At 41.2% G+C, this 27,058-nt stretch overlaps 1 protein-coding gene across 6 annotated transcripts in view; it reads right to left on the bottom strand.

Annotated features, from left to right (window-relative positions):
* The window catches only part of abhd18 (abhydrolase domain containing 18), a 114,660-nt gene that overhangs the window by 83,094 nt on the left and 4,508 nt on the right, over nt 1-27,058 (bottom strand). For 5 of the 6 annotated variants that reach the window (XR_009527828.1, XM_060063475.1, XM_060063476.1 and 2 more), the window contains exons 3-4: nt 14,478-14,562; nt 12,558-12,658 (exon numbers count right to left, since the gene is read on the bottom strand). Coding sequence is in view for 5 of the 6 variants with exons in the window: in XM_060063475.1 (XP_059919458.1) it covers nt 12,558-12,658; nt 14,478-14,562 (186 nt within the window). In the remaining variant the exon portion in view is untranslated. The remainder of the gene's footprint in view (nt 1-12,557; nt 12,659-14,477; nt 14,563-27,058) is intronic. The other variant, XM_060063477.1, reaches the window with a different exon arrangement.

Consider the following 27,058-nt stretch of genomic DNA (forward strand, 5'->3'; position numbering starts at 1 on the left):
CGTGTGTACGGAAGGCCGAACCGTACAAGACCTTTGCGGTTTCGCCATGAAATCGGCTTCGTGTGAACGGGGCCTCAATGTCTACTTCAAATGCAGTTACAAATATGGAACAATTGCTTCATTTTATTTATATGCTACAGGCCGAAAGACTAAATGAATATGTAACTTACTTGCTCCACTGACTAAGACAAATGGTATGACCTATACCAGGCCTATTCAACTAGCGGCCTGTGGGCCAAATGCGGCCCCTCTTAATTTTTTCTGGCCCGCAAGAGGTTGCATGCAAAAAATAAATAAAATAAAGGAGAAACATAATTGCATGCAAATCAGGTTTCTGTTTGTAGCCGGTGATACTAGCCAGTATCAATACCCCACAATCAGGAACTGGCATCACTTATTCTGACAATGTTTGGCTCAACCGATACGTGTGAGTCTAGCTTTTCTCAAATGAATGACATTAGAACAAGGGCACGTTGCTCCATGACCTATGAGAAGCTGCATGAGTGTCTCAGGATGAGCCAAACTAGGCAAACAAGGCAGTGCATCTTTCTCACAGAATCACTGGCTCAAAATGTCTCATATGTGCAGTAGTTCTGTTTTGTGATGATTCAAACAACATTGTTGAATTCTAAATACGTGTCCAAAATATGTGAGAACAAAATCTTTTATAATGATTTGATTAAAAGTGAAGAAGGAAGGAATGCGTCTGACAAGATTATTCCATGTAGTAGTACTATATATATTAACCTCTTAAACCCGAGCGCCCCCGGGGGCGGGGGCAGCTGCGCCAACGTGTGCTGTAAACAGCACCACCATGCTCCAACATGTCCATGGTGCATACCCACGTAACGGGAAGAAGCTCGGCTAAAAGCCCATGATAACCATTTTTACCTAAACAAAATACAATTCTAACACCAAGCAACTAAATGAGCCCATAGCAAAACGTGCATGCGCTCATACTGGCCGCCGCCGATTTCGCTACTTCATGCCACCCGAACAAACTATATGTCATATGAAAGCTGAGGCTTCACAGATTCCAATGATATAACGGTCATCACTCTATGACGAAAACTCACTGAACTAGCAGCCAAAGAAGAGCAAAATAAATAAACAAATAAAAAACGTTATACAATGTGATACTTTTGATTGGCGAATAGTGTTTTTTTACATGAATTTGGGTCCCTCGATTTGACTGTCCCTCGACTCTATTGGCTCTACCGGTTCGATAGAGGGGTCAATCATCCAAATTGACCAATGGACACCCAAGATATCTTCCAGGGTTTGACTGGAAGGTCAGCATAATTCGCGCCAGAAGCGCCGAGAACTTTCTGAGCACTCTTCAGACACTCCGGCTAGATAGAGACAGGGGCGTTGCGAGGTAGTGTGGGGGCCCCAAGCAAGAATTCTTAGGGGGCCGATTGCTGACGGGGGGGGGGGGGGGGGGGGGGATTCGGAGCGATGGAGCGATTATTATTATTATTTTTTTGGGGGGGGGGCTTTTGGGGGCCCTAGTAGTGGCCCGGGGCCCCAAGCAATTGCCTGGTATGCCTAATGGGACGCGGCGCCTCTGGATAGAGACATACGCTCCTACTACACGCTTATTACATCGTTTGCATTTCTAGTTAGCTGGTAGTTAGCAAGTTATTTTGTATTTTCTTGCCTTTTTCTTCTATTTGTTATTATTTTAAAATAAATAATGGCAGGCAGGAGAAAGACCTATACTTTTGCGGAGGCATTCGCTATCATTAGCGACAGTGGGGCTACTGTAGTCCCTCTCGAGTCGTCGTCTGACGTCAGTGACTTGCTGTTGCCAGAACTGGACACGGACAACAGTGATTCAGAATATCGAATTCCATCACCTGAAAGGTATGTAATCTCTGTTATCGATTACTTATTGATTTGTTGTCAAATTGACGATCTATCACCTTATTAGATATTATCTATCTATCGATCACCCTACTCACTCTACTCATTCCACACACTCACTACCGGTACACTTTGCCTTATATTTATATTTATGATATTATTTGCATCAATTCATTATCAATATATTGTACATAGTTTATTTGATACTATCTCTATCCTTTCTTCTCTTTATTCCTTTTTGCATTGTTGAGAGGACCTAGCAAACCAAGCATTGCTGTGCAAGTGATAAATAAACTTGGATTTGATTTATTATCCTGCAATGAATTTAGTAAATGCACACACTCAAACTGGTGCAAACTGGATTGTTAGTTGACTTCCCCAGTACATCTTACGTAGTACGTCTTGTTTACCCCAACATATTGTTACTTGTCTGTTTGAAGTTACATTCTTTTCTTTCTTCTTCTTGGGTTCCACAGTGATGATGATGCTGATTATGAGCCACCTTCATCGACTGCTCCTGCTCCAGTGTCAGCCCCCCCACCTCTGTTTATATATATATATATATATATATATATCCCTAGTGATTGTAGTTTTTAGCTGTGTTTTTACCTTTGTTTTTACAGTTTGGTTTTATTATATGTTGTTCTCAAATATATCTGCTTCAGTTGGAGTCAAACTTCATTTCGATTGTATGGTTTTCTTTGACTGGGAAAATGTATAGAGGTCTGGGTGAAATTTCAAAACAAGTCAAAACTGTTGAATTTGGATGGAATGAATACCTATAGTGATATGTCAGTGAAATAAAATTAGTTTTACAGTCTGGTACCTTAGAAAGGTCAAATGGCACTGATGGTGCCCAAAAGTGCCCAAATGGCACCATTTAGTCCGTCTGGACCTACCTGTACTAAAACCTCTCTAAAATCACTTTATTCACTTTATTAGCATTTATCCTGGAACAGGGTACTCATCAGATATTGTTACATGTTTCCCTAAAGGTTCTGGGCTACTATCACATAGTTTCAAGGTGGTATTCACTCTAAATAATGTGTTTTCTCTAGGCGAAAATTGAAAATTGACATTTCTTACTACTACTAGCTGAATTTACTCTGACACAGTAACATCTATATTGATTCTGACACTTCTGAAGCCACCTCACAGGTGTTACCTTCTTTTTGAAACCAACTTTATTCATATACCCCTTGTAGTTGTGGAGGCATACTCTATTCATTATGGGCATGTCATTTCGGGCAGGAGGCCTGTGAAATAGGCCTAGGGCTTAACAGGTTAACAGGTGAGATCTAACTTGAATATGTTATTGAACACAAAACAATGTAGTAGGCTTGTTATTGATCATTACCATGTTATTATATCTGTTACATACATTTTTCAGGAGAATAAATGTTCTATTTAAATCTAGGCATTATATCCAATAACAGTAGCAGTATTTGTTTTTAATACTGCAGCCATAAACACAAAAAAATAAGTTTTTTTCTCATTTAATTGATGTTTGGTATTTAATTGAAAATCAAATGAACAACCTTGCATCTTACATTGCTACTTTTGTCTTTGTGTCTGTACATTTAGGAAATTTGGCACATTTTCCCAGCCTCAGAGAAGATGGGTTGATGGAGGAAGACACACCAAAATACTGCAACATTCTCAGCGATCTTGTGGTGGAGTTTGACCATCGCTTTAAAGATTTTCGTGGAAACGAAACAGCATTTCAGCTGTTTGCGCAACCCTTTTCTGTAAATGTGGATGCAGTCAGTGAGGAGCTTCAAATGGAACTTTTGGAACCTCAATTGGATTCAGACCTCCGTTGCCGGTTTAGAGAGCTTTCTTTACATGACTTTTACAAATCTGTTCCTGCACACAGATATGGCAAGATCCGCAAACATGCACAGGTGATGTTATCCCTCTTTGGAAGTACCTATGTCTGTGAGCAGGCATTCAGCCTGATGAATCTTAATAAGTCCAAACTGAGAAATGCTTTATCTGACTCTCACCTTCATAACATTCTCACTCTGTAAGTTAGTCAGCTGGAGCCTGATATTAAGAGACTTGTAAAAACTAAGGTCAGGCTTCATGTCTCCCACTGATAGGCCTACTTCAATCATAATGCGTAGGCCTGGACCTCCAATGTGTCGGAATATGTTCTGCTCTGTCCTGTGTTACTGTCCTGTGTTACTGTTCTGTGTTACTTTTATTGCACTAAAAAAATGTATTTGTATTTGAAGTTCCAGGCCCAAGGCCTAGTAATGTTCCATGTCTGTCTTCAAATATTTCGTAGTGCTTCAATTATTTTTCTAATTTAAAGAAGATAGATTTTTGCACACGAATGCTATTTATACCCATATTTAACTTAATATACTGAAACATTTAAATTTTGGCCCACGAGCGTCCCCCCGATTAAATTTTGGCCCTCCAGAGGGAAGAATTTGGGCACCCCTGGTTTAGATTGTCGGAATTGGTGGAGGCTCAGCTTTCATATAATGTATCGTTTGTGCAGGTCCAATTTCGTTAAAAAGATCGCTATTGCTGTGCATGTGTACAGTTATGAAACCCCAAACCATGTTCTTGCATTTGCATATGACTTTAAATGATTCTTTTGACTTTCCTTGGAAATTTGCTTTAATCTAAAGTACTTCCAAACCGCACTCCTCCATCACTACTCCGTGTACCTTCTCTACCTAAAACGGTCGCGGCGGCGCTGCACTTGAGATGGTAGCTGTATTGGCTAACCTTTAGCTAAGGCCCCCGTCCACACGAAGCCGATTTCATGGCGAAACCGCAAAGGTCTTGTACGGTTCGGCCTTCCGTCCACACGAAGCTGGAGAATCCGCTGACCGAAACCGTAAACTTTTTCGGTGGTTTCAAATCTACCCGGTTTCGTTTTGGATTTGTGTGGACGCCTGAAACCGACTTAAACCGTAAACCATGACGTCATTGCCCCACCCCTTGACCATCTAGCCAATGACTGTTAAGCCTGCGGAGTCTCACCCTTTATGAGCATGCTCGCCTCTTCTACTTATTTATTTTTCAGGCCCCTTATGGGCCTGGAATGTGTACTACAGCGTTTCTACAGATCTACCCGGTTGTGCTTGACTCCTAGCCTGGCAAGCCAGACCCATATCGGAAAGATATTGGGTCTGGTCTCGTACGGTGGCAGTGTGGGCGGGATAAACGGTTGGCTTTCAAGTTCCCTCTGCACGCAATAGGATAGCGCTACAACCAATCAGAGCAACGAAGAGGGTGACGTAGTCAGAGCGACGGAAATTTCCATGGGGAAGTGTTGCGAATGGTGGATTGAGATAATGGTGACCAACGACGGTTGCCGTTTTTGCCAGAATAACCTGAGAATTGCGGGCGTGCTTGTACATTCATCGAACATCTTCGAAAGACAGAAAAAAAGTAGTATTGCCGAGAGATTGATGCATGTTGGCGTGACGGGGCCTAAAACCGTCACAAAGAGCATTGAGACTATTGCCGAATCACTGCCAGAGACCGCACTGCGAGTGAGTGACAGGAGGCGGGGCTATGTTCGCGCTGTAGCGCTGGGTATCTGTTAAGGTACGGCCACACTGCACGCGCGTTGGCGTTGAAAATCTGCATTTTTGCATAGGGAACCATTGGTGTATGCGCGTAGATGCGCTTTAAAGCGGTGTGCTAGTGGCGTTAGACGCGGCATATGCACATAATGACGCACGTAAACGCACCAACGCGCCCAACGCACCAACACGCAAAGTTCAAAAATTTAACTTTTGACGCGCCTACGCGTGACGCTTAGCCGCGATAGCCAACCAGCGTGGAGCTTGATCCGACGTCACTGGCAGAGAGTAAAGGTATGGCCACACTGCACACGCGTTGGTGTTGAAAATCTGCATTTTTGCATAGGGAACCATTGGTGTAGGCGCGTAGATGCGTTGCACGTGTTAAAGCGGCGCGTTGGTAGCGTTAGACGCGGCATACACACGTAATGACGCACCAACGCGCCCAATGCACCAACACGCAAAGTTAAACAATTTTAACTTTTGACGCACCTACGAGTGACGCTGAGCCGCGATAGCCAACCAGCGTGGAGCTTGACCCGACGTCACTGGCAGAGAGTAACGAGTGACGCTTGCACAGAAGCATATGGCGGACATCTTTCTTTATTCTGGGTGGAAATAGTAACATAGTTACGCCATTAAAAGCGTTTATGTGAGAAATGTGCATTTTACTTTCATAATGTTCGCTCGGTGAATGTGAAGGATGTTTGTTTGATAGTTATGACGAAGAGGGAACGCTCCATTCTCTTGCATGGACAGCGTCTTTGGTTGCTAAGCAACCTCAACGTCTTTGGCGGACTATTTCTCTGCTGATCAACACTACGAATGCTGGAAACACACCAGACACACCATGTGAAGTTATTTAACCCGATTATTGTTATTTATGTCCGAGTAGGGCTGGGCGATTTGGCCTAAAAATAAAATCTCGATTTTTTCTAACTAATGGACGATTTTCGATTTAAACCTCGATTTTTTTTCTGTTTTTCTCTAAACAAATTAAAAAGACCAGGGCAAAATTTAAATACATATTTTCTTTATTAACACAACAAAACTGCAAGCAGTTATCCAGGGGTCCAAGCGAACTGAAAAAAAAAGATCTTTCCTGAAAAACTTAAAATGAAATGTAAAATGTAAAATGAAATACAACAAATAATAAATAATGATAATACAATTTATGATGAAAATACTCTCAAACAAAATAACATCCCTTTAACTTTCTGGGAAGTTGTCTACAGGTTTTTCGCGAGGAAGACAAGCCTGTCTACTGCCTCTGGCTTGAGGCATGCTCTTTGGCATGTTACAATGTTACCCCCCGTACTGAAAACCCTCTCCGAAGGGGCACTTGTGGCAGGAATGGAGAGATATTTCCTGGCCAGATTACTCAGTCTTGGGAAGTTAGCTTCATGTACCTTCCACCATTGCAGTGGGTCTGTATCAGGGTCTGTCTCAGACGACAACAAGTAGGATGACAGCTCAGCTTCAATTTTGTCCTGCTCTGACTGTGAGGTAGGCGTCACTGTCTTCTTCTTGAAGAAGCTTGCTAGAGTTTTCTTCTTCTTTGTAACAGGCTCAGCAGCTTCTTCTTGGTGCAGGTCCTGCACAGATGTGCCAGGCTGGGATTCTCAGCTGGAAGAGACATCAGCTCTGTAACAGCTCTTTTCTTGATTCCGTCCACTTCGTCATCTGCTATATACGTTGTCCGGAACCGGGGGTCCATGAGTGAGGCCATGTCCAGGAGTTCCTGTGTTACAGGGTCATTGTATTCATTGTTGAGGTAGTTGAGTATGTTGCTCTTGATTTGTTTGGTGAGCTCGGTCTCACCCTCCTCTGGCTGCAGAAGGCTGTTGTTTAACAGGTGGAGTACCGGTTTGAGGTAGGAGACACTCACGTAGGCTTCACCAGATAGGGCATCAGTGAATTCCTTCAGTGGACTTATAGCTTTATTCATTGACTCCAACACGTCAATGTCCTGCCAGGTGGGCACCAGGTGCCTGCTTTTCTTGTCTGCTCCCAGGACCTGTGCTATGGCCTTCTCCTGTTCCAACACTCGTTCTACCATCAGTTGTCTCGAACCCCACCTGGTTAGGGACTCGGTGATGAGGTTGTGAGATGGTAGACCGAGCTCAGCCTGTACCACTGCCATATCTCTTCTCTTCTTCCAACTGAAGGAAAAGGCACTTACAACTTTTTTGCAAACACCGATGGCACGGTCAATCCGTGGATCTTTCATACCATTCACTGTAAAAAGGAAAGAAAAAGGGAGGAAACCAAAAAGGAACATTTTAGAATAGCACCATTTAATCAATGTGACAAGAACTGCATTCACACATTGTGATAGTCTTTTTTTTAATGATTTAAATATTATTGTATTTTTCCATGACAGACAAACACAAGAAAAAAAACGATGACAATACAAGGAGATGGCTGTAGCACAGACTAGTCAAACCAGTGGGAGGAGAGAGGGTTACAGTGTTAAATTATTTTATGCATGTGTCTCTCTTTAACACATAGCCTAGTGTGTCCGCAGGAACACATGCATTATCTTACACATTATGATAGTCTAACACTTCTTAATTAAGCTTAATTCTGTTTGACAAAGAAAATAAAATGTTTCACACTGTACTGGTATAATTTAATTAATGCGTAGCCCACACACAAACACACACACACACTTTTTTTTTACTGAATAGAGCTTGAACACATCATAATGTAACTCAGTGCAACCTAATATGCAACTGCATCAATCCATTCAATTCGTTTTTATACATACATGTAGCACTTTGTTATGCATTGAATAGTTTTTTAACTAAATCTGGTGCATTTATATGTCCAATGTTATTGCACACTGTCCCTTTTTAAATAAATAAATTGCACTTACTGATGGCGTTGTGCAGTCTGTGTCCAAAGCATTGGAGGTTGGGCCACTCAGTCAGTCTCAAGGCTTTAATCATGTTGGTACCGCTGTCCGTAGTCATGCAAACAAGACGGTCTTCTCGAAGCTTCCAGGAGGCCAGCGAGTCTTGTAACCCTTGGGCTATTACTTCGCCAGTGTGGTCGTCCGGGAAGTACGATGTCTGCAGGCACTTGCCTCGCAGGGTCCATTCTCCGTCAATAAAATGCACAGTCAGACTCAAATATGGGTGTGTGGTTCGGCTGGACCATAGGTCGGTAGTGGTGGAAAAATAAACGATGTTTTGCAGCTGCTCTGCGACTCCAGCTCTTGTTATGTTGCATAAATTAGGCAATGCAACTGTGGCGAAATGCTTGCGGCTGGGCAGTTGATATTTTGGGTCTATCGTTTGCAGCATCTTAATGAACCCGTTTTTTTCTACGGTATAGATGGGGACCATATCTTTTGCGATGTGATATGTCACCGCATCTGTGATCGCCTGCCACCGGGGCCCTTTCTTGTCATAAGGAATGACTGCTGAAAATGCTGCTGCCAAGGTTACCTGCTTTTTTACAGGCGCTTTGTGGCTTGAGCTCGGATCTGCATCTTTTAGTGCTACACACTCCTGCCATTCCACTGCATGTCTCTGTCGCAGGTGCTGGAATAAGTTGGTTGTGTTCCCATGTTTTGCCGCGATCAACTTTCTACAAACCTTACAAAGTACAGATGTTTGTTCTATGTCTGTCCGCTTGTACCCGAACCACTTCCATACGACTGAAGTAGCACCCTTTTTATGAACAAGTTCTTCTTCATCGGTGTTCGTGGACATTGTTATGGTAGGGGAGATCAGGGTCGATTGAAACACAGCGATTTCCTCGAAAACCACGGCAAGACTGACCAACCCCGCAATTTTTTTTATTATTTTTTAAAATATGCTGTTTTATTCGTCCTGCATGTGTGTTTCAAACGTCCCGACTAGTCTGGGCTTTTGAAACGGATGTCAACTTACGTTCAAAGTTAAAAAACAGCTCGATCATTATGTATTAAATTACACTTGTAACTAAGAGAACACACATGTGAGTTGTTGATCACAAATTATTTGTATACATAACGTCATCTTTGCAAAAGACGTTTAACTGAAAAGTGTTTCAATCGACCCGGCTCTCCCCCAAGTCTGTCGGGGGCGAGGTGAATGTGATTGCAGTAGGCTGAGTTTTGCGCGCGTTCTGGAAAGTGAGAGAGGAGGCTACTACGGAGTCTATTCAGCAAAACAAATCGGAAGAGTCTAGAACTGTTTTTAAATCGCGATTTTTCGGTTCAGCCATTTCACAAACCGTAGGAAAGAAAAAATACAAATTAATCGATTAAACCGAAAAAATCGCCCAGCCCTATGTCCGAGATATTTTAATCTAACCCGATCTAAGCTCTAGCATGCACCCAAACACGCCGCGTTTGGGTTTCCTACCTCGGTCTCCTAAATCCAGCGCAGCCACAGGCGCGTTGAACCATTAATGTGAAACACAATGATCAAGCGTCAAATTAGGCGCGTTATGCACGTTTTATAAACGCGAGTAAAGGCCCAAACACACCGGCGCCGACGCGCAGCGGTGCGCATTTCACGCGTAGCAGATCTACCAACTTAGTTTGTAGGGCACTTTTTTTTTATTTACTGTCATTTACTGTCATTTCTCTGCAATTATTCATCTACTGCGTCAACAATCTTCATAAGTGCAGGACCTTCTATTAGGCCTTTTTAGTATATAGTGCAGTCACCTTTTTAAGACAATTGTTATTGTGTGTATTTATTGTATTGAGCTACTGGATGGCTTTATTGGTCCCCATTGGGACCAATAAAGTAGCTATCTATCTATCCATCTATATAGCCTTAACATAGTCACACATTTACATGTATGTGATCCATTTTAATAGAACACAAGCTCTTTTACATTTTATTTAGTTTTTTTATTTCAACAGAACAAAGAATTGTTGCCAGACAGAGGGTGGCTGCCCTTCTTCTGCTGCGCCATAGGCGGGCAAGGAGAAGCCGAAGGGTTTGGGTTCACCCCATCAATGAACGGAGACAAGAACAGAGGGTATACCACAATCTGGTCCAGGAGCTCCATGCAAATCCAGAGAGGCACTGCCAATATTTCAATTCGCCACTAGGAAGTGTGCAATGGCAGAACCGTATGGTGTAGCCTAGTCATGATGACCTATAATTTAGTTATTATCCCTCTCTGGTATAAATACTCTTTTGCATAATATATATATCACTGTATCTATATCTACTCCTCACCACTGGATGTCGCCCTCTTTCGTATGTGAGAAACAATTACGAGAATGGATGACGAGAGACTGGTCGTCGAGGTGGAGAAATATGCCGAATTATATGATGAAAGTTCCCGTCATTACAAAGACAACTCCAAAAAAGACATTGCCTGGCGAGCCATAGCTCTGGAGATTGGAAACTGTTGAAAACTCAATAAAATGTAAAAGAGCTTGTGTTCAATTAAAATGGATAACTACTGGCTGCATACATGTAAATGTGTAGCTATGTTAAGGCTATATAGCTGGATAGATAGATAGCTACTTTATTGGTCCCAATGGGGACCAATAAAGCCATCCAGTAGCTCAATACAATAAATACACACAATAACAATTGGCCTTAAAAGGTGACTATATACTAAAAAGGCTTAATAGAAGGTCCTGCACTTATGAAGATTGTTGATGCAGTAGATGAATAATTGCACAATATAAAATAAATAAGAAACAACAGTAAATAAAACGATAAAGTGCCCTACAAACTAAGTTGGTAGATCTGCTGCTTGAAAACATACTTTCACTGTGCAGATTATACATTTTTCAAATTATTCAGCCAAAAAAGATGGAAAATAAATAAACTAGGCTACAATAGGCTACTCACCCATGGCACTTACATGCAGTTGAAGTAACATGCAGTCTTTGACTGCATGTTAAAAAAAAAAGATAATATTTTAAAAGTAGAATATCTTAAAAAGTATAAAATATTTAAAAAATCTGAAAAGAAGCGCGCGATTCCAAGCTATTCTGAGTATTTTACAATTTGAATGGAGTCTCTAGGTGACTTAAGACATTTAGAAAGTAAGAATAAAACCTAAAAAGAACAATAGTTGAGCCCTGCATGCAGCACTCACCTAATGAATGAGTAAGTAGACGGTTTTGATAACGAATACATAAACACATAGTTGTTAGCAACGATAAGAGTGACTACATGTTATGGGGAACATGACGAGCACGGCCTAATGCATACATCTTAGTAGACATCAGTAAATTACAATATGTTTGGTCGAGGTCGGATTCAAACAGTAGATCTCCTGCACAATATTTTTGGGCATTGTCTGAACAAATGAGGCCCATGAAAGTATCACCAGCAGGGGCAGAATCTTCAAACTCATTCATTGACAAATGGTGAACTTGGTTAGTATGGTAAAATGGCACTGGTATGCCATTAAAGCATGATTAACAGTTATGTTCGGACTCAAACCAGTGGATTACAAGGACTTGATAAATGATTGAAATTAATGTATATTCTAGAAAGCTTACATAGTTGGGGGAAGTGGTGAGCTTGGTAAATATTGTAAAATGACATTGTATGCCATAAAAGGAGGTTTATCAGAAGTAAACCGCTCAAAATCCTCATGATGTTGAATTTCCCCCTAGGGATCAATAAAGTATTTATCTATCTCTATTTATGTACTATACTTAACTCTAAGACAAACTGTTGTAACATGTAATTCATAACATTTCTGACAATAGTTTGTTTCAGGTCATCTTCCTCATGCTCTACCACTGCCCTCCATGGACATAGAATTGGCCACGGGCATCTGAGACTTTATTTAGAGAAGGAGCTGTATTCAATGCGTGGAGGAAATGGAGAGCTTGGTAGGTATGGTAAAATGGCATTTGTATGCCATAAAAACAGGTAAACCGGATGAAAACATTTATAAACCATCACTACCCATATTTAAAAAGTAAACAGTGGCAGAATCCAGTCAAAACAACTTTTGAGAAATGATATGTGTGCCCCTTTAAGGCCCAGCCTGCATTGGAGAAGGGCCAATGCAGAGATTCAGGAGGGGGTAGACCAATATAATTACTATCTTCATCCATAGATCATTTATTGGCAGAATAGGAGTTACCTTGCTTAACAGCCTCTGGTGGCAGAATAGGAGTTACCTTGCTTTAACAGCGTCTGGTGGCAGAATAGGAGTTACCTTGCTTTAACAGCCTCTGTTGGCAGTATTCCAGGCACCAAGTGTTCCATAGGAGAAATGAAGTACCCATTATGGATATGACAGTCGAAGTGGTCTTCTCTCTTTGAGGAGTAGCAACAAAGTACATCAATGGTTAACATATGACAGTTGGTGAATATTAGATGTATTTTCAACATTTTAGGTCTAATAATAGAGAGCTCAAACAGCCCCGACCCTCAAACAGGTCATTGATTCCTCAGCTCTGGGTTTAATGCGATGCTGCTGGAGCCCAAAGCACGGCTGGAGGGTGAGATCACACGGAGCCCCCCACCAGAATAACATAGTATATAATAATATATACAGAATAAAGGCCTACATATCTTTATTTTCAATATCGGCCGATATATAGATAGGCTCTACTGTTATGTAATTATTTTAGTGGGCAAAGTACAAAGTACGAAGGCAACCTAATGTAATCATTAGTGTTTTCTTTTCTTATTTCAACAAGTTTAACTTGCACATTAAAAACTGCTGCGTCGCTTTTTGTGTAACTTTCACAAGCCCTAGAGGCTGACTAAATATAAACAGAGAGGACAAATTGTACTGATTGGCCGAAAGGTGGCGCTATAGCAATCGTCCAAAAGCGCAAACTTCGAAACATGTCTATCTGGTGACCCCCTTTCACAGTCAGAGAACAAATGTTACCGGGGAACCCGTAGCAGGGAACTAAATGGCAGTTGCACGGCCGAATTAGCCCAATAAAAGTGTAGTAACCCAGAGAACCAGCTACAACATAGTTTTCATCCAAACGAGCCGTCTTTAGCGAACGGTGAATTGCATTGGCTTCTACTAGCAGTCGGCTTTCAGCCACGAGCTTAGGGACCGTCTGCAAAGTGCAAAACTGAATTGCATTGGCTTCTACGAGCAGTCGGCTTTCAGCCGCGAGCTTAGGGACCGTCTGCAAAGTGCAAAACTGAAAACGACAACAATAGTAAAATTTCAATAGCGTCGCCATTATTGACTCTAGAGCCCCAAAACTTGTTCCATAGAGGCATGGCCTCTTCATCGTCCTACTATAACCTTTAGCTTTGAAAAATATATCTCTTATTTTTTAAGACTTTTTATTTAGGAACAATTTCAATAGCGTTGCCATTATTGACTCTAGATCCCTAAAACATTTTCCATATGCATGGGCTCTTTATGGTCTTACTGCAACCTTATGTTTTGAAAAATATCTATACATATTTTTAAGAAATGTCTTTTTAGCAAAAATGTCAATATGCATTATTTTTTTTTCATTATTGACTCTAGAGCCCCAAAACTTGTTCAATAGAGGCATGGCCTATTTATGCTCCTACTACAACCTTTGTGATGGGGAGAGGGGGAGGGAGTGGGAAGATGCATTGGTTTGAGGCACAGACCTTTTCGATTGTTGTATTTGGATTATGGGATTTTAATGTATAGGGTGGTTGTTGATATAAAATATTTTTTGTTAAATAAATGTAAATAATGGTTTTAAAGATTATACCTATAATATGTTCAATCTCTCCTTATTTCCCCTGCTCATTACTGTGCACAAATGTACTGTATGTATGTTGCCAGCAGACACATAGAAACCCCCGGGCAGGGTGCGCTTTGCGTGGGGCGAAAAACATAACATTTCACCTCCGAACTTAAATCACGGCCTAGACAATCTACATAACCACTATTAACCATCAGCCTGGGATCTCAACAAACTGGCTATATCCCTGTTCTAACCACATTGCAAATAATTTAACTGATTTCTGAAAGTTTTGTAAAGTTTAAGATACATTAGTTTAGATATTTATTGGAATTTCTCATAATTATGAAAGCAAATTCATTTTGGCTACAGAAATAGTCGCAAGTACAAAACACATACTCACTCATTGAAAAAATTCACAAAAGGGAAAAATGTTGTACCTTATCCATGTAAACCGGATAGTCTTTTGGCACCAGGTGCTTGCATCTCTCTCTGTCCCCAATGATTTTACGGAACTCGAAGATTCTGACAAGAAAGAAATAAACAAATTTAGTCCATCCATCATTTCTTGTTAATATGCTACAACTTGATGACCGTGAATACTAGGGTAGGATAAACATTATTTTTAACCATTGCTCTTTTTGCCTGTTGAGAGGGCATTTTTAATAAATTGCAGGACAATTATATACTATTGGAATATTTCAAAATACCTTGTTTGTTCTATGTTGCATAACCAATATCTAATGACTCTAATCCAATCATAATTTATTTTAATCAATCACTTTCAGTTAAACAAGTTGGTTATTTTCCAATAGTGCTGGCACAAGCCTTTAATGAGCCCTAAACAGATTTAGATTTGGGCCCCCCCACTGCCTTGGCTCTGCCAATACTATGGATGTCAATGCTTGATCATTTTCACACCTACTTTAAATGGAACAAATCCATTATCAAGTATATTAGTTGTAGATGTGTTGCTTCAACATAGCATTGTCAGCCTGACATGGTTTTAATCTTAAAAAGTTAGACAACTCACAAGAATGGTCTGGTGTTAATTTGCATTTTAATATTCTAATTGATACGTGCTTAGGTCATACTGAACGTGGTATACTGAAAAGTACAAAATAAACGGGCAGACAATGCGTTAACTGTAAACAAGTGAATTACTTTAATGCATTTTGTGAACATTTACATATTTGAATATAGTTGCAAGCTACACTTACGGGGTCCTACAATATGGCGAGTATGATGACCATGGCCTACAGAATACATCTAATGAACATTATTACTTTCTCCATGTCTCACAATACGTTTGGTCGAGGTCGGAGTCGAACCGGCAAGCCCTTGGTCATGTAGCATTGGTATGCCTTAAAAACTGGTTCACTGGAAATAAGCATTTAAAACTAACACCAACCATGTTTATAAAGCATATCTTGAAAGGAAAATCCAATGTCAAAATGGACGTTATTAGGTGAGTGCGGCATGCAGCGCTCAACTATTGTTCTTCCCAGGTTTATTCTTTGTTTCTTTCTTATTCTCTACAAACTTTGAGACCCATCTCCTTCCACCATCTTTCAGCTAGAGACTCCATTCCAATTATAAAATGTTTGCTTGGCTTGCGCGCTATCATGCAAACTTTTTAAAGATCCCATGGCATGAAAATTTCACTTTCTAACCTTAATATGAGTTCCCCTAGCCTGCCTATGGTCCCCCAGTTGCTAGAAATGGCATTAGGTGTAAAACTAGCACTAGCTATCCTGCTCTGCCTTTGAAAAAACAAATCTCAGACGCTCCGTTTTGGAATTTTTCCCCGTATGTCCTCATAAAGGGAAATGTTGGGTCCCCTTTCTCTGCTTTGCCCAATGAGCTACAACCGTGCAAGCGGTGTGTGTGTGAATACAGTGTGTGTGTGAATACACACACTGTAACGCAAGTGTTGTACACTTCTTTGTTATTTGGATAACCGTTCTGCTGTTGGTGTTATGGCACATAACACGTCAGGTTCTCTGACGTCTCTGGTATTTCCACAACGAGACTCGTAGTGGGGGTTATCTCAGCCATGGTTGAGAAGGAATTGGGGGAAAGGAACTTTTGCCTTGACTCCCTGAATTACATGAACCGCGACATGGAGGAGAAAGGGATTGTTGCCCGCGGTTGTCTCCCGCTGGAGCCCCGCTGCCCGCTGCCGAGGCATCGCCGCCGCGAGGCACCACTGCCGGGAGACGTCAGATAGCCCGACGCAGTCGTTAGAGATTCATAATATCGTCTGGAGGCGCACTCAGCTTTTGGCCGTGATAATATGTATTATATGATATAGATATCTATGTATAATATGATATTCTTTAGATATAGAGCTCCAGGACTCCCGCCGGAGCACCCGGAGTGTTATCGAATATTTACAGAACATGGCCAACGGCTGTGTGCGCCTCGCGATACATGGTACCGCTGTAAACCGAGCGCATGGTACCGTGACTGCAAGCTGCTCAGGGCCACACACCCATCCTCCTCCTTGAACCACCTCTCTCCTCCTCATTTGCATTAAAGCTACAGACACCGAAACGGCGCATTTGTGGAAAGCTCAATGTGTGACTGGCTCGTAGTGGCTGTAATTCTGCACCATGGCTGAATTTCGTGAACGTCTTCAAATACTGTTTTAGGGGCCCACTAGGGTTGGGCAATGTCCAGGAAATGGCTGATCGACGATGTTGAAAGCAAAACATCGTGATGACCGATGGCTTCGGCGGGGTCGGGGGTGGGTTGTTGTTACGTATTTTACTATTGTTTAGTTTAGTTTTATTTTCATTATTATAACAAATATTTCGAATACTACTCATGTTATTATGTTATTTAAAAAAAAGAAAAGGTAAAGGAAGTTTGTCATTGACGAGCTGGAGGCGTCAGAGGAGGATACGCATCTCACAGCTGACTTGAAGCGCGTCATCCTGGAGAAGATGGAAGGGAAATATGACAATGATGCCACCCAGAAGATGACACGCAAAGCAAAACTGCTTGACCCATGATACAGAGGGGACCACATGAAGCCACCTGAGCTTAGTAATTTAAAAACAGAACTGGTAGCGGAGATGGCGGCGGCAGCAGAAGCAACACGCTCAAGTCCGACACCGAGTTCCGATATCCATACTTCCATGACTACACTTAAACGAAGTACCACACTCAATAAGGGTGCCAATTTTCAGATGTCAGTGTTGTTCCAAATCTAATACTCCGTGGTGCACTAACCGGAAATTACGATCACGACTGCCGCCGCCGCGATCACGACAGCCGCCGCGGCTCCTCCCCCGCAATAAACATCCCGCTTTGAACGGTGAACTCTTTACGCCTAGCAGCTATAGAAAGCTATAAAAACTACAAAATGACTATTAATGCAGGCTATGTGGAAAATGCGCCGACTTTGGCTTAGCCTGGCTCTGCCCTCTTCCCCTACGTAGCTAAAATGGCTGCCGCTGAGTACGAAAAGTGTACATCGCCACCAGTGATGGGCAGTAACGCGTTAGAAGTAAGGCGTTACTGTAATCCAATTACTTTTTTCAGATAACGAGTAAAGTAAGGGATTACAATTGCAAAAATAGTAATTCGATTACTTTTACTTTCCTGCAAGCAGCCTGCGTTACTGCGTTACTAAACCGTGATTTTTTTTTGCCATAATTTGGGATTTTGCCGTATTTGCTTTGTGAGACTGTCTCGTGACAATGACGTAGCCTATAGGGGCGCGACGTCTCGAAGTAAACAACAAACACGTGTGTGCAAGACTCTTTCTTGTGTTAGGCGCACATGGCTAATTTGCATACGTGCACAGGATTCGCTGGCTCCGCAAGACAAATAATATAACATATTTAATACTCTCTATCCGTATATCTATCTATCTATCAACGCATGGGTCTAGTTTTAATGTGATGTACTTTGTGGGCCCTATCTTGCATCCGGCGCAAGTGACTTAGTCACTGGCGCATGTGTCGTTGCCAGTTTACAACTGGCGCAGAGCGTTCTTTTCCCACCACCGCCACTCGCCGGTAAATTAGGGATTGATCATGCGCCCCAAGGGGCGGTTCGGCGGAAGGAGGAGCCGTGTTCTGGCACAAACGGCATTTTGCCGTTTCTGAATACCATTGCGCTACTGACCAGGAAATACCTGGTTTAAAGTCAGTGGCGCGTTGTTCAGATGCTATTTTAAGGGCGCATGCATACATGCGCATGCGATGGCGGCATACGGATTGCTTGTGCACATAGGCGTCGATTACGGGGGGGACATGTCCCCCCCACTATTTGAAATACGAATTTTGTCCCCACCAGTTTTAAAAATGTGCAAACCAATCCCCACATACTCAACCGAAATCGTCGAGTAGGCGCGCAGACATCATTTATCAGATAGGCCTACCTAATAAACCGTTGGAACACACAAGACCGGAACCCATAGCAACGCCGGTAAACAAACCCCGACTCCGGAGAAGCCCAATCCCTATGAGCTCCCCGCGCTACGGCCATCCGGACGCACACAGAGCTTTTGGCCGTGATATTATATATACAATTATAATATATTATATACTATTATAATAGAGCTCCGAGAGTCGCAAACGGCAACAATCACTTTCTCCTCCATGCTGCAGTACACCCCGGACTGCATTGCGCTGAGTTTGACGGTTGAACGCTGATTGGCTGTTACGTTACACATGTCACTCAGTGGCCACGCTGTTGAACGCTGATTGGCTGTCATCACGCGAAATTCGTGTCAAAGTTTAAATTTGTCGCGCCACAAATCCTCGTGAACGCGCTCACCTGTGCACGGCGAAAGTGTGGCGCGACAAATCAAAAAAATTCGCCCAATACGCGTCTGTACGTTCACTTTGTATGGGATCTTGTCGTCCCGTTGCGTTTGGTGTGAACGCACTGGAGAAGTTTCAAGACAGACAGCCAAAATTGACATTTTTATTCAGAAAATAGCCGGTCCTTTTGCTTCCTATAAAAAGCATGTTTGTGACACTGGATATCGATATGGATACGTCATCTAGCCTGCATGTGGAGGGCCACATAAGGTAAGAAATTGGTTTACGTAAACTTTGCTGCTGGTTCTGTTTGCTCGTGAATTATGATGACCTGGCCAAAGGTTACCAACGGTCCTAAGCGATTGTGATCTGATTCTGGTTGGTGCTCCAGTTAGTATGCATTGTATATATAGATTGCAGCTAGTAGCAGCTACACACGGTGCGATTGCTATGCCAATGTGGTTATAGTTGGTTTTGTCTGATTGAGATATGTGACGACTTGGAGCCTGGTAGGCCTATCCTGACATAAATATGTTCTCGCATAACCTGTGTGATTATCCTAAACTGAAGGGGATTTTATTTGCGATGATGTTGTAACGAGTGAAGTCTACATTGGTCCTTCGCAAGTGTTTACTGGTGGTCAGGATTTGGCAGATGCAATTCTCCTCTGGGTGCTTGTATTTTTCTTCTTTTTTTAATGCAGCATAACATATGCTACCAGCAGCCCTTGCTCGTCTTCAAGAGGCTGATGCTCAGTACCTCGTTTCATTTCGTACCCCCTTTACAGTCTGGCATTGTTTGTCTGGTAAACTTTGTTGATATCAAGATAAGTGTTAAATTGCCAACACTGTTCTGTCCTCTGTGTATTAGTATTAGGCCTACATATCCCGAGCCAATACCCTGGTGTTTCCAACGCCGTTTTGCAAAACAAGCCAAAACACAAACTGTGGTTTTCAACTTTTATTGTTCGAATAGGATCTTCATAGGGCTGGCCCGAATGCCATTTTTCAGGCTTCGAATACTCGTTGGTTTTTCCGAGCGAATATTCGAATACTCGTTCTAGAAAAAAACACCAACAAAAACAACATTAATAATCCTTATATAGGACCTACTCCCTGGAACCGATTTTGACAGTATCTGCATATTTTGTTGAAGATTTAATAGCTTTTGAACGTTAATTAGTAGGCATAAGTAGGTTGAAGTTCCTTCGTTTTTCCCCGTGAAAGCGAACAGCTATTGCTCCGTTCCAAATCAGCTGTTCTCTGCCATCTCAGCCCTTACGGGAGCTTTTCAAATCATCCCGGAACGTGCATCTTTTCAGGGAATTTGTACAATAAATCCATAACAAATACCGAATATTGATTGTCTTATGTGTCCATATTATATCCATTATATAGACCGGGTATTCCCAAGACGCTCACGCTCTGCAGCAAGCCAGTCATCGTTGATTGGCGCGGCGCTGTACAGCGAACGTAAACAAACAACTAAGCTAAGGTTTTAAGTATTACTTTTCCTCCAGAGATCCCGCTAATGTTGTGTTATAAAGTAAAGGGAAACAAGATATCTGTTCTTCCTCCACATCTCTCAATTCTCTGCTTGGTGTCGCTGACGCTTATAGTTTGCCTCCCTCGCTCTGGTAAAGTCACGTATGTGAAAAAAATAAATAACGAAGCTCTGAATACTGATTTAAGCTTCAAATACAAATTTTCCGAACCAGTATTCGAATATTCAAATAATTTCAACACCTGACAATACACTGTAGAGCATATTGTAATGCAGCGTTTAATGGATGAATAGCTTACATAAGGGTACCCAGCACTTTTCAGACCACACTCAAGCTTATGGTTATTGTCCCCACCACTTCTAAAAACAAACTGACGCCCTTGCTTGTGCACCTCGCGCATACACTTTGCTTCTCCCATCTACCTAGCCGCACATTCTTGGTAAATTATTTGGGAAAGAACAGCTGATGCAGCGGTAATAAGTTGTACTTTTAAATCAATGCATCTGCAAACACCGTACAGCAAACCCATATTTTCTTGACAGAGACATGGTGTAGGCCTACATGCTATTAGGATAGCATACAATACTGATAAGAAACAATGTTTATAATGTATTGCGTATATCATTAAATAGAACCACAGTTCCCGCATATCATATGTTATGTCATATACGTTTTCTTTGCCGAAATTTATTTGAGGACTTGAAGAAAACCCCTTATTCCATGTGTGAATTAGGCCATATTATTTGGCAATAAACTGAGCCATTTGCAGTTTGAAATTCATGTGCATCTGTCTCATCGGAGACTGCAGACGCGCTGTCAAAATATCAACTCGTCCGATTCAAATGCGCTCATGGCTCTTAAAGGGGATGGGAGCTGGCACTCTCATTGGTTTGTTGGACGTTACGCCCAAACCACACCTACGGGTAACTAGGCTGCTTCAGACCAACCCTTTTGACACTTGCGCCGCGACGCAAGTGTCATTTATCCGCCTGTAAAATAGCGATAGCGCCGTAGAACCGCCCACAAAGCTACTTGCGCTTTGTGCTTCCCACTTGCGTTTCAGACCGTTAAAATAGGGCCCTGTGTATGTCCAGTCAGACTTGTTGTCTCCCTTGTTATGTGTGGTCTTGTAGGTTATACTGTGTGAGCCGAATCACCGTCCTAAATGAATTCCCGACGTGTAGTTTGGTATTAATAAAGACTTGACTAGGCTATTTATCTATCTAGGCTATTAGTCAACAGTTATTCGCCAAAGGCGAAGTGAATAGTGGGGAATAGCCGGCGAGGCCGAAGGTTTATTTCTTGTTATCAGCTGACATTTTGCGATGAAAACAATATAGAGTTTTAGATGTCATTCATGGGATATTGCACAATATCCCGAGATAGCGAACCAATCAAATTGCGCCATTTTAGGAGGTTCACGTGTAGCATATAACTATATATAATATCTATTAGAGCCCGACCGATATAGGATTTTTAAGGCCGATACCGATACGAATATTTTGTGATTAAAAAATCCGATATGCCGATATATCGGCCGATATATATATAAAAATAAATAATCCAGAAACGCGCAACAAAACAAACAGATTTCCCTAACATTGGTTATTTGTAGTTATCCTTTAAATCCTTTTCACTCTCAACTAACACGTAACAACAGCAAAACTGGACATGGTAGTCATGAATTAAGTCATGCTTATCGACTTTAGAGAATTGATGGGGATGTTCTTTTAATTGTTATTCAAGCAATGTATGTCTTGTGACAGTTGCCAACTTACCATGAACACACTTGCACACATGAGCTGTGTTGGAAATCATTCCCTATTCACTCCCTCACTATTCCCTATATAGTGTTTATGATATAGTGCACTATATAGGGAACGAACAAACGAGAATTCGGACACTACGCTGAACATTTCTAAGCGTCATTTGCGTCAGTAAATGCGCCGGGTATTTGTGTGACGCAGACAGATGCTCCCACATCATGTAAACAAACCGGGCAATCCCGAGGAAAGCTGGAGCTTGTATTGATGTTGAATGCAACATTTCCTTGATCAAGTTTTTTTTATTAATTTCGAATATTACATTTTCTATGTTAACTCCCAATTAAATTGTTGACATCTCTAAACGAAAGCCGGAGACTCCATCATTAAATGTATTAGTTTTCGCAGTTATTCAGCTTCTTCTTCTCCTCCGGAAGAACACTACCGCATTGCATTGTGGTATACGGAGAAACAAGTAGGGAACATCGTATGTACACTCAAATTTTAGTGCATGAAATTAACCACTGAGAATTCGAACACCACTGCAAAATGGCGAGCACCCTATATAGTGCACTATATCCGTGATAGGGAATGATTTCGAACACAGCTATGAGCAACACCGATGATCTCCGTCGATCTCCGTCATTCACTCTGCCTGAATCAGCGGGTTTGGGGCGTTAGAGCGCCCTCTGCTGGACAAACTTCTTTTTTAATATTCATTTATCGGCCATTATAATGCCGATACCGAATAGTTTGAAAAATGCCTAATATCGGCCGATAATATCGGCCTGCCGATATATCGGTCGGGCTCTAATATCTATGTATTTATCTATGAAACACATCCTTCCACACACACACAGTTCAAACACATACTCTTATTTGACATTAGAACAGCCTAAATGTGGCATGCAACAGCATTTTCTGTTTTGGTGAACGCATTACTCCTCTCTGCACTGCAACTGTTAAAAGATGTAAATGTTAATAGAGACTTTGGTTTGAATTATTTTATGGCTGTATTTTATTTACATCTATTCGAATGAAGGTGTGTATACACACCAAAACGATTTTCTTTAAATGAGACTGTTGCATTTAATTATTTTTTTTGTTTGCAATGTGCATAGTTAAAAAGATTGAGACTGATAAAAACAAGTTTTAAAAAAGCGTATTCAGGTTGTGTATAGCTAGTGTGTTTTTGAAAAGTAACTTAGTAAAGTAATAAGTAAAGTAACTAATTACTTTTGAAAATAAGTAATCAGTAAAGTAACTGGATTACTTTCTTGGATAAGTAATCAGTAATCAGTAACTAATTACTTTTTCCAAGTAACTTGACCAACACTGATCGCCACACACTTCGCGATTTGACCGTTTTGAGTACACTATCCGGGTCCTTTCAGTACACTTATTTTCGCTCGATCTGAATCGGAACTTCCTACGTACTCAAACTTAGGCTAGTAAGTACGGATAGTATGGATATTGGAACACGGTCCTGCACAAGTGAGAGAGGAAGAGGAATCCGGTGCTGGCACCGTGCCCAAGAAGAAGAAAAGCTTGCTTGGCAGCCTTCTTGGGAAAAGACCAGCTACAACCGCCACTGTTGATGGTGAAGAAAACGCTCTAACTGGGTGGAAAAATAACCAGGGAGGGTTTCCGCTCATGGCCAGGCTTGCACTTAAATATTTATGTATTTGTGCTACCAGCGCTCCATCTGAACGTGTGTTCAGCAATGCCGGTAGTGTTGCTACCCCACTCCGCAGTTTGTTAAATCCAGAAAAAGTGAACATGTTGGCGTTTCTGGCCAGAAACCTTGACATTTAAATGTGTTTGATTTCTTGACACTGTCATTTTACATTAGCACTTGTACTTTAGTTTATCCATGGCATGTAAATAGTTTTTAACTTTGTTCCTTATTATTGGTTTGAGTGTTAGAATGGCCTAATTATAATTTTAATTATTTTCAATTGTATTGTTTTTAGTATTATTCGTTTAGTTCGTTAATAGATAATTGTATATAATTCGCTTAGCATTTCTCACGCAGTATTTAATTACAGTGTAACTTTGTTTTGAATGTTTTTTGCCAATAAAGTGTGCTCTTGTACTGAGTTACCTCTATTCATTCTAAATGATTATATTTTTCCTAGACATGAAATATAACGTTTATAAATTATTTAAGATAGGCGAAGCACTTTGCTTCATGTTTGATACATGTAGTTGTCCGACTCGTTCATAGGAGAGAACAGGAGAATTCGCTCAGTAGTTAAGTTTTAATTCAAAGTTTTCCAATACAAGATGTACAATGACAGGTGTGAACGAGGTAGATTACTATGTTTCCCTTGCGACAAAATTAGTTGTCATAGTTAAATAGTGTGATTAAATTAACTGTATGTAGTAAGAGTAGACTATGGGGATTGGGAAATGCCTTTATCCAATAAACAGATGGAGGTCAAGTCTATTTTCGGAAATGTAGGGGGATATACGAGTGGCCCCACATCGAATGGCATGACCCAAGATACGTTAGACAGAGAAAGCGCGCAAATTCGACGGTACCACCTTGTCATTTGTTTACCCAGGTGCCATGGCAACACCATTGCTACCTCTCATTGGCTGAATCTTTGAGAACGTTGTAGACTCAATCAATATAAGGTCACGGGGAGACGAAGCTCTGTTCGTTTGTATATTTTATTTACGTGACCATATTTTTGTTTTATGTTAAAAAAAAAAGAATCAAAGAACCAGTTCTCTTGTCGTTCACCTTCGGGATTCGTTCGTTGTGAACGAATCGGTTGCAACCGACTCATCCCTAACGCACACACAATGACACAGGGAGAGGCTTTTATGATTTGTATGAAATCAATCTGTTTATTTCACCAACTGCGCCATCATCATTCAACATCAAAATTATTTCAACGTGGGCTTAGGCAGATAGGCCTACATGCGCCAAAAACAGATCGGTATTTATTTATTTATTTTACTGAACACAGCCTGCATGACGGTGAACTAGCCACGTCAAAATAATTCCTTCACACGGTGTGTCTTTTAACAATTTATTTGTTACCAGCATTCGTAGTGTTGATCAGCAGAGAAATAGTCTGCCAAAGACGTTGACTTCGCATAGTAACCGAAGACACTGGGGTTGACAAGTTAGCGGACTACTTGCGGAGTGATACTAAAGACGTCATTCGAGGGAAATACCAAAGACGTCATTCGAGGGAAATACCAAAGATGTCATTCGAGGGAAAAAGTCCTTTGTTTTCCTTGACAGTGGTCAATTATACTTAGCAACGGTGAATTATCAAATATAATTTATAAATATAAATATAATTATCAAATATAATTCACCGCCGGAAGTTGTAAAGAGCCCATGCAAGTGAACAGAGCGTTCCACGGCATTGAGAAGACCCGTGTAATAAATAACGATAGTCATATTCATTATTCGATATTCTACGTGACTTCGATATTCGACGATCGTTGCCCATCCCTACCTTCTAAGAGGACTAAGTCTGAAGTATGGGCATATTTTGGGTATTTAAAAATACCGACATTATACCGAAAACTGGGATAATTTTGGTCTCAATAACCGTGAGGTTACATTTTCAAACCATTACATCCCTAATTGTGTTCTCCATTTAAAGTCCCTTCAAATTCCTTCACTTGATTTAAGCCATTCAAAATTATTGTCATGGTATAATTCAGACATAATGAAATTATCATAATGCCTAATTTACCAGCACAGTAATGGACGATATGTAGAAGGTCAGAAACCTTACCCAAGTAGCTTATAAAATTCAGAATAAAGTTATTTTGCATGTTATAAGTTATATATATACATCCATGCACAATCGTCTACAAGCTTCCATCGTCCGATAGCGCCCCCTAGCGATCGCCGATAGTCGATACTATCGGGGGGGGCAACTTTATAATAATTGTATAATATTAATTATTTATAATAATTTATCACTTTGAAAAAGAATCGCGTTTTTATTTTTCGAAATTTTTCTTAAAAACTAATACGATGGTCTTCCCCTTGAACCAGCGTGAGCCGTGAGCCTCCGCTGATTTAAGTTTCGATGCGTCGGCGCCGGCGGCGCTGTCATAATGACACACGCTGATGACACACAGCTCGTAGCTGTGTTCGAAATCGTTCCCTATCACGGATATAGCCGAGCACTATATAGGGTGCTCGCTATTTTGTAGTAGGGCCCGACCGATATTGATTTTTGAGTGCCGATGCCGATGCAGATTATTTTCAGAGAAAAATTACGATTACGATTTAATCGGCTAAAAAAAACCAAAAAAAAAAAAAAAACTTAAATACCTTAAATATACTTTAAACACTTTTGATGAATATGTGAATTGAATGCAGAACCTTTGAGTGTTTTAGAATACATTTACAGTCAAAAATGAGTGCAATGTAAAATGTAAAATAAATAACTAACTCCCAATGTGCTGCGCTCGTGAGCAGTGACTAACACGTGCGTGCTGAGCAGTATGGTCTCACCGTTAGAGTCTACAGTATAACAAATTAACATGGCCTGGGACCTAAAGAAAAACAGGCACAACATGCTCAAACAACGCGTATTGTGTACATTGGTGAGGTGAGCGCGCAGCTGCCTGAGCGAGCGTGCTTTCATGTTGTACGGTAAAATTCAATCTCCTCTTTTTTACTCCAGCTAAAGTTGTTAGTTAGCAAGGCGAGTAGGAGCGCAATCTGCAGGATACTAAGCGCAATAACATTTATTAAAAAATAATAATAATAATAATAATCTGTTGTAATCTGCGTCTTTTTGGCCGATGCCGATTATTTTCAAAAAGGCTATAATCGGCCGATTAAATCGGCAGGCCGATAAATCGGTCGGGCCCTATTTTGTAGTGTTGTTTGAATTCTCACTGGTTAATTTCATGCCCTATAGTGCAATTAAAATACCCAAAATGTGAGTGTACATATGATGTTCCCTACGTGTTACTCCCATATACCACAA

This window comes from Gadus macrocephalus, chromosome 10 (assembly GCF_031168955.1).
Source record: "Gadus macrocephalus chromosome 10, ASM3116895v1".
In the NCBI taxonomy this organism is placed as follows: domain Eukaryota; kingdom Metazoa; phylum Chordata; class Actinopteri; order Gadiformes; family Gadidae; genus Gadus; species Gadus macrocephalus.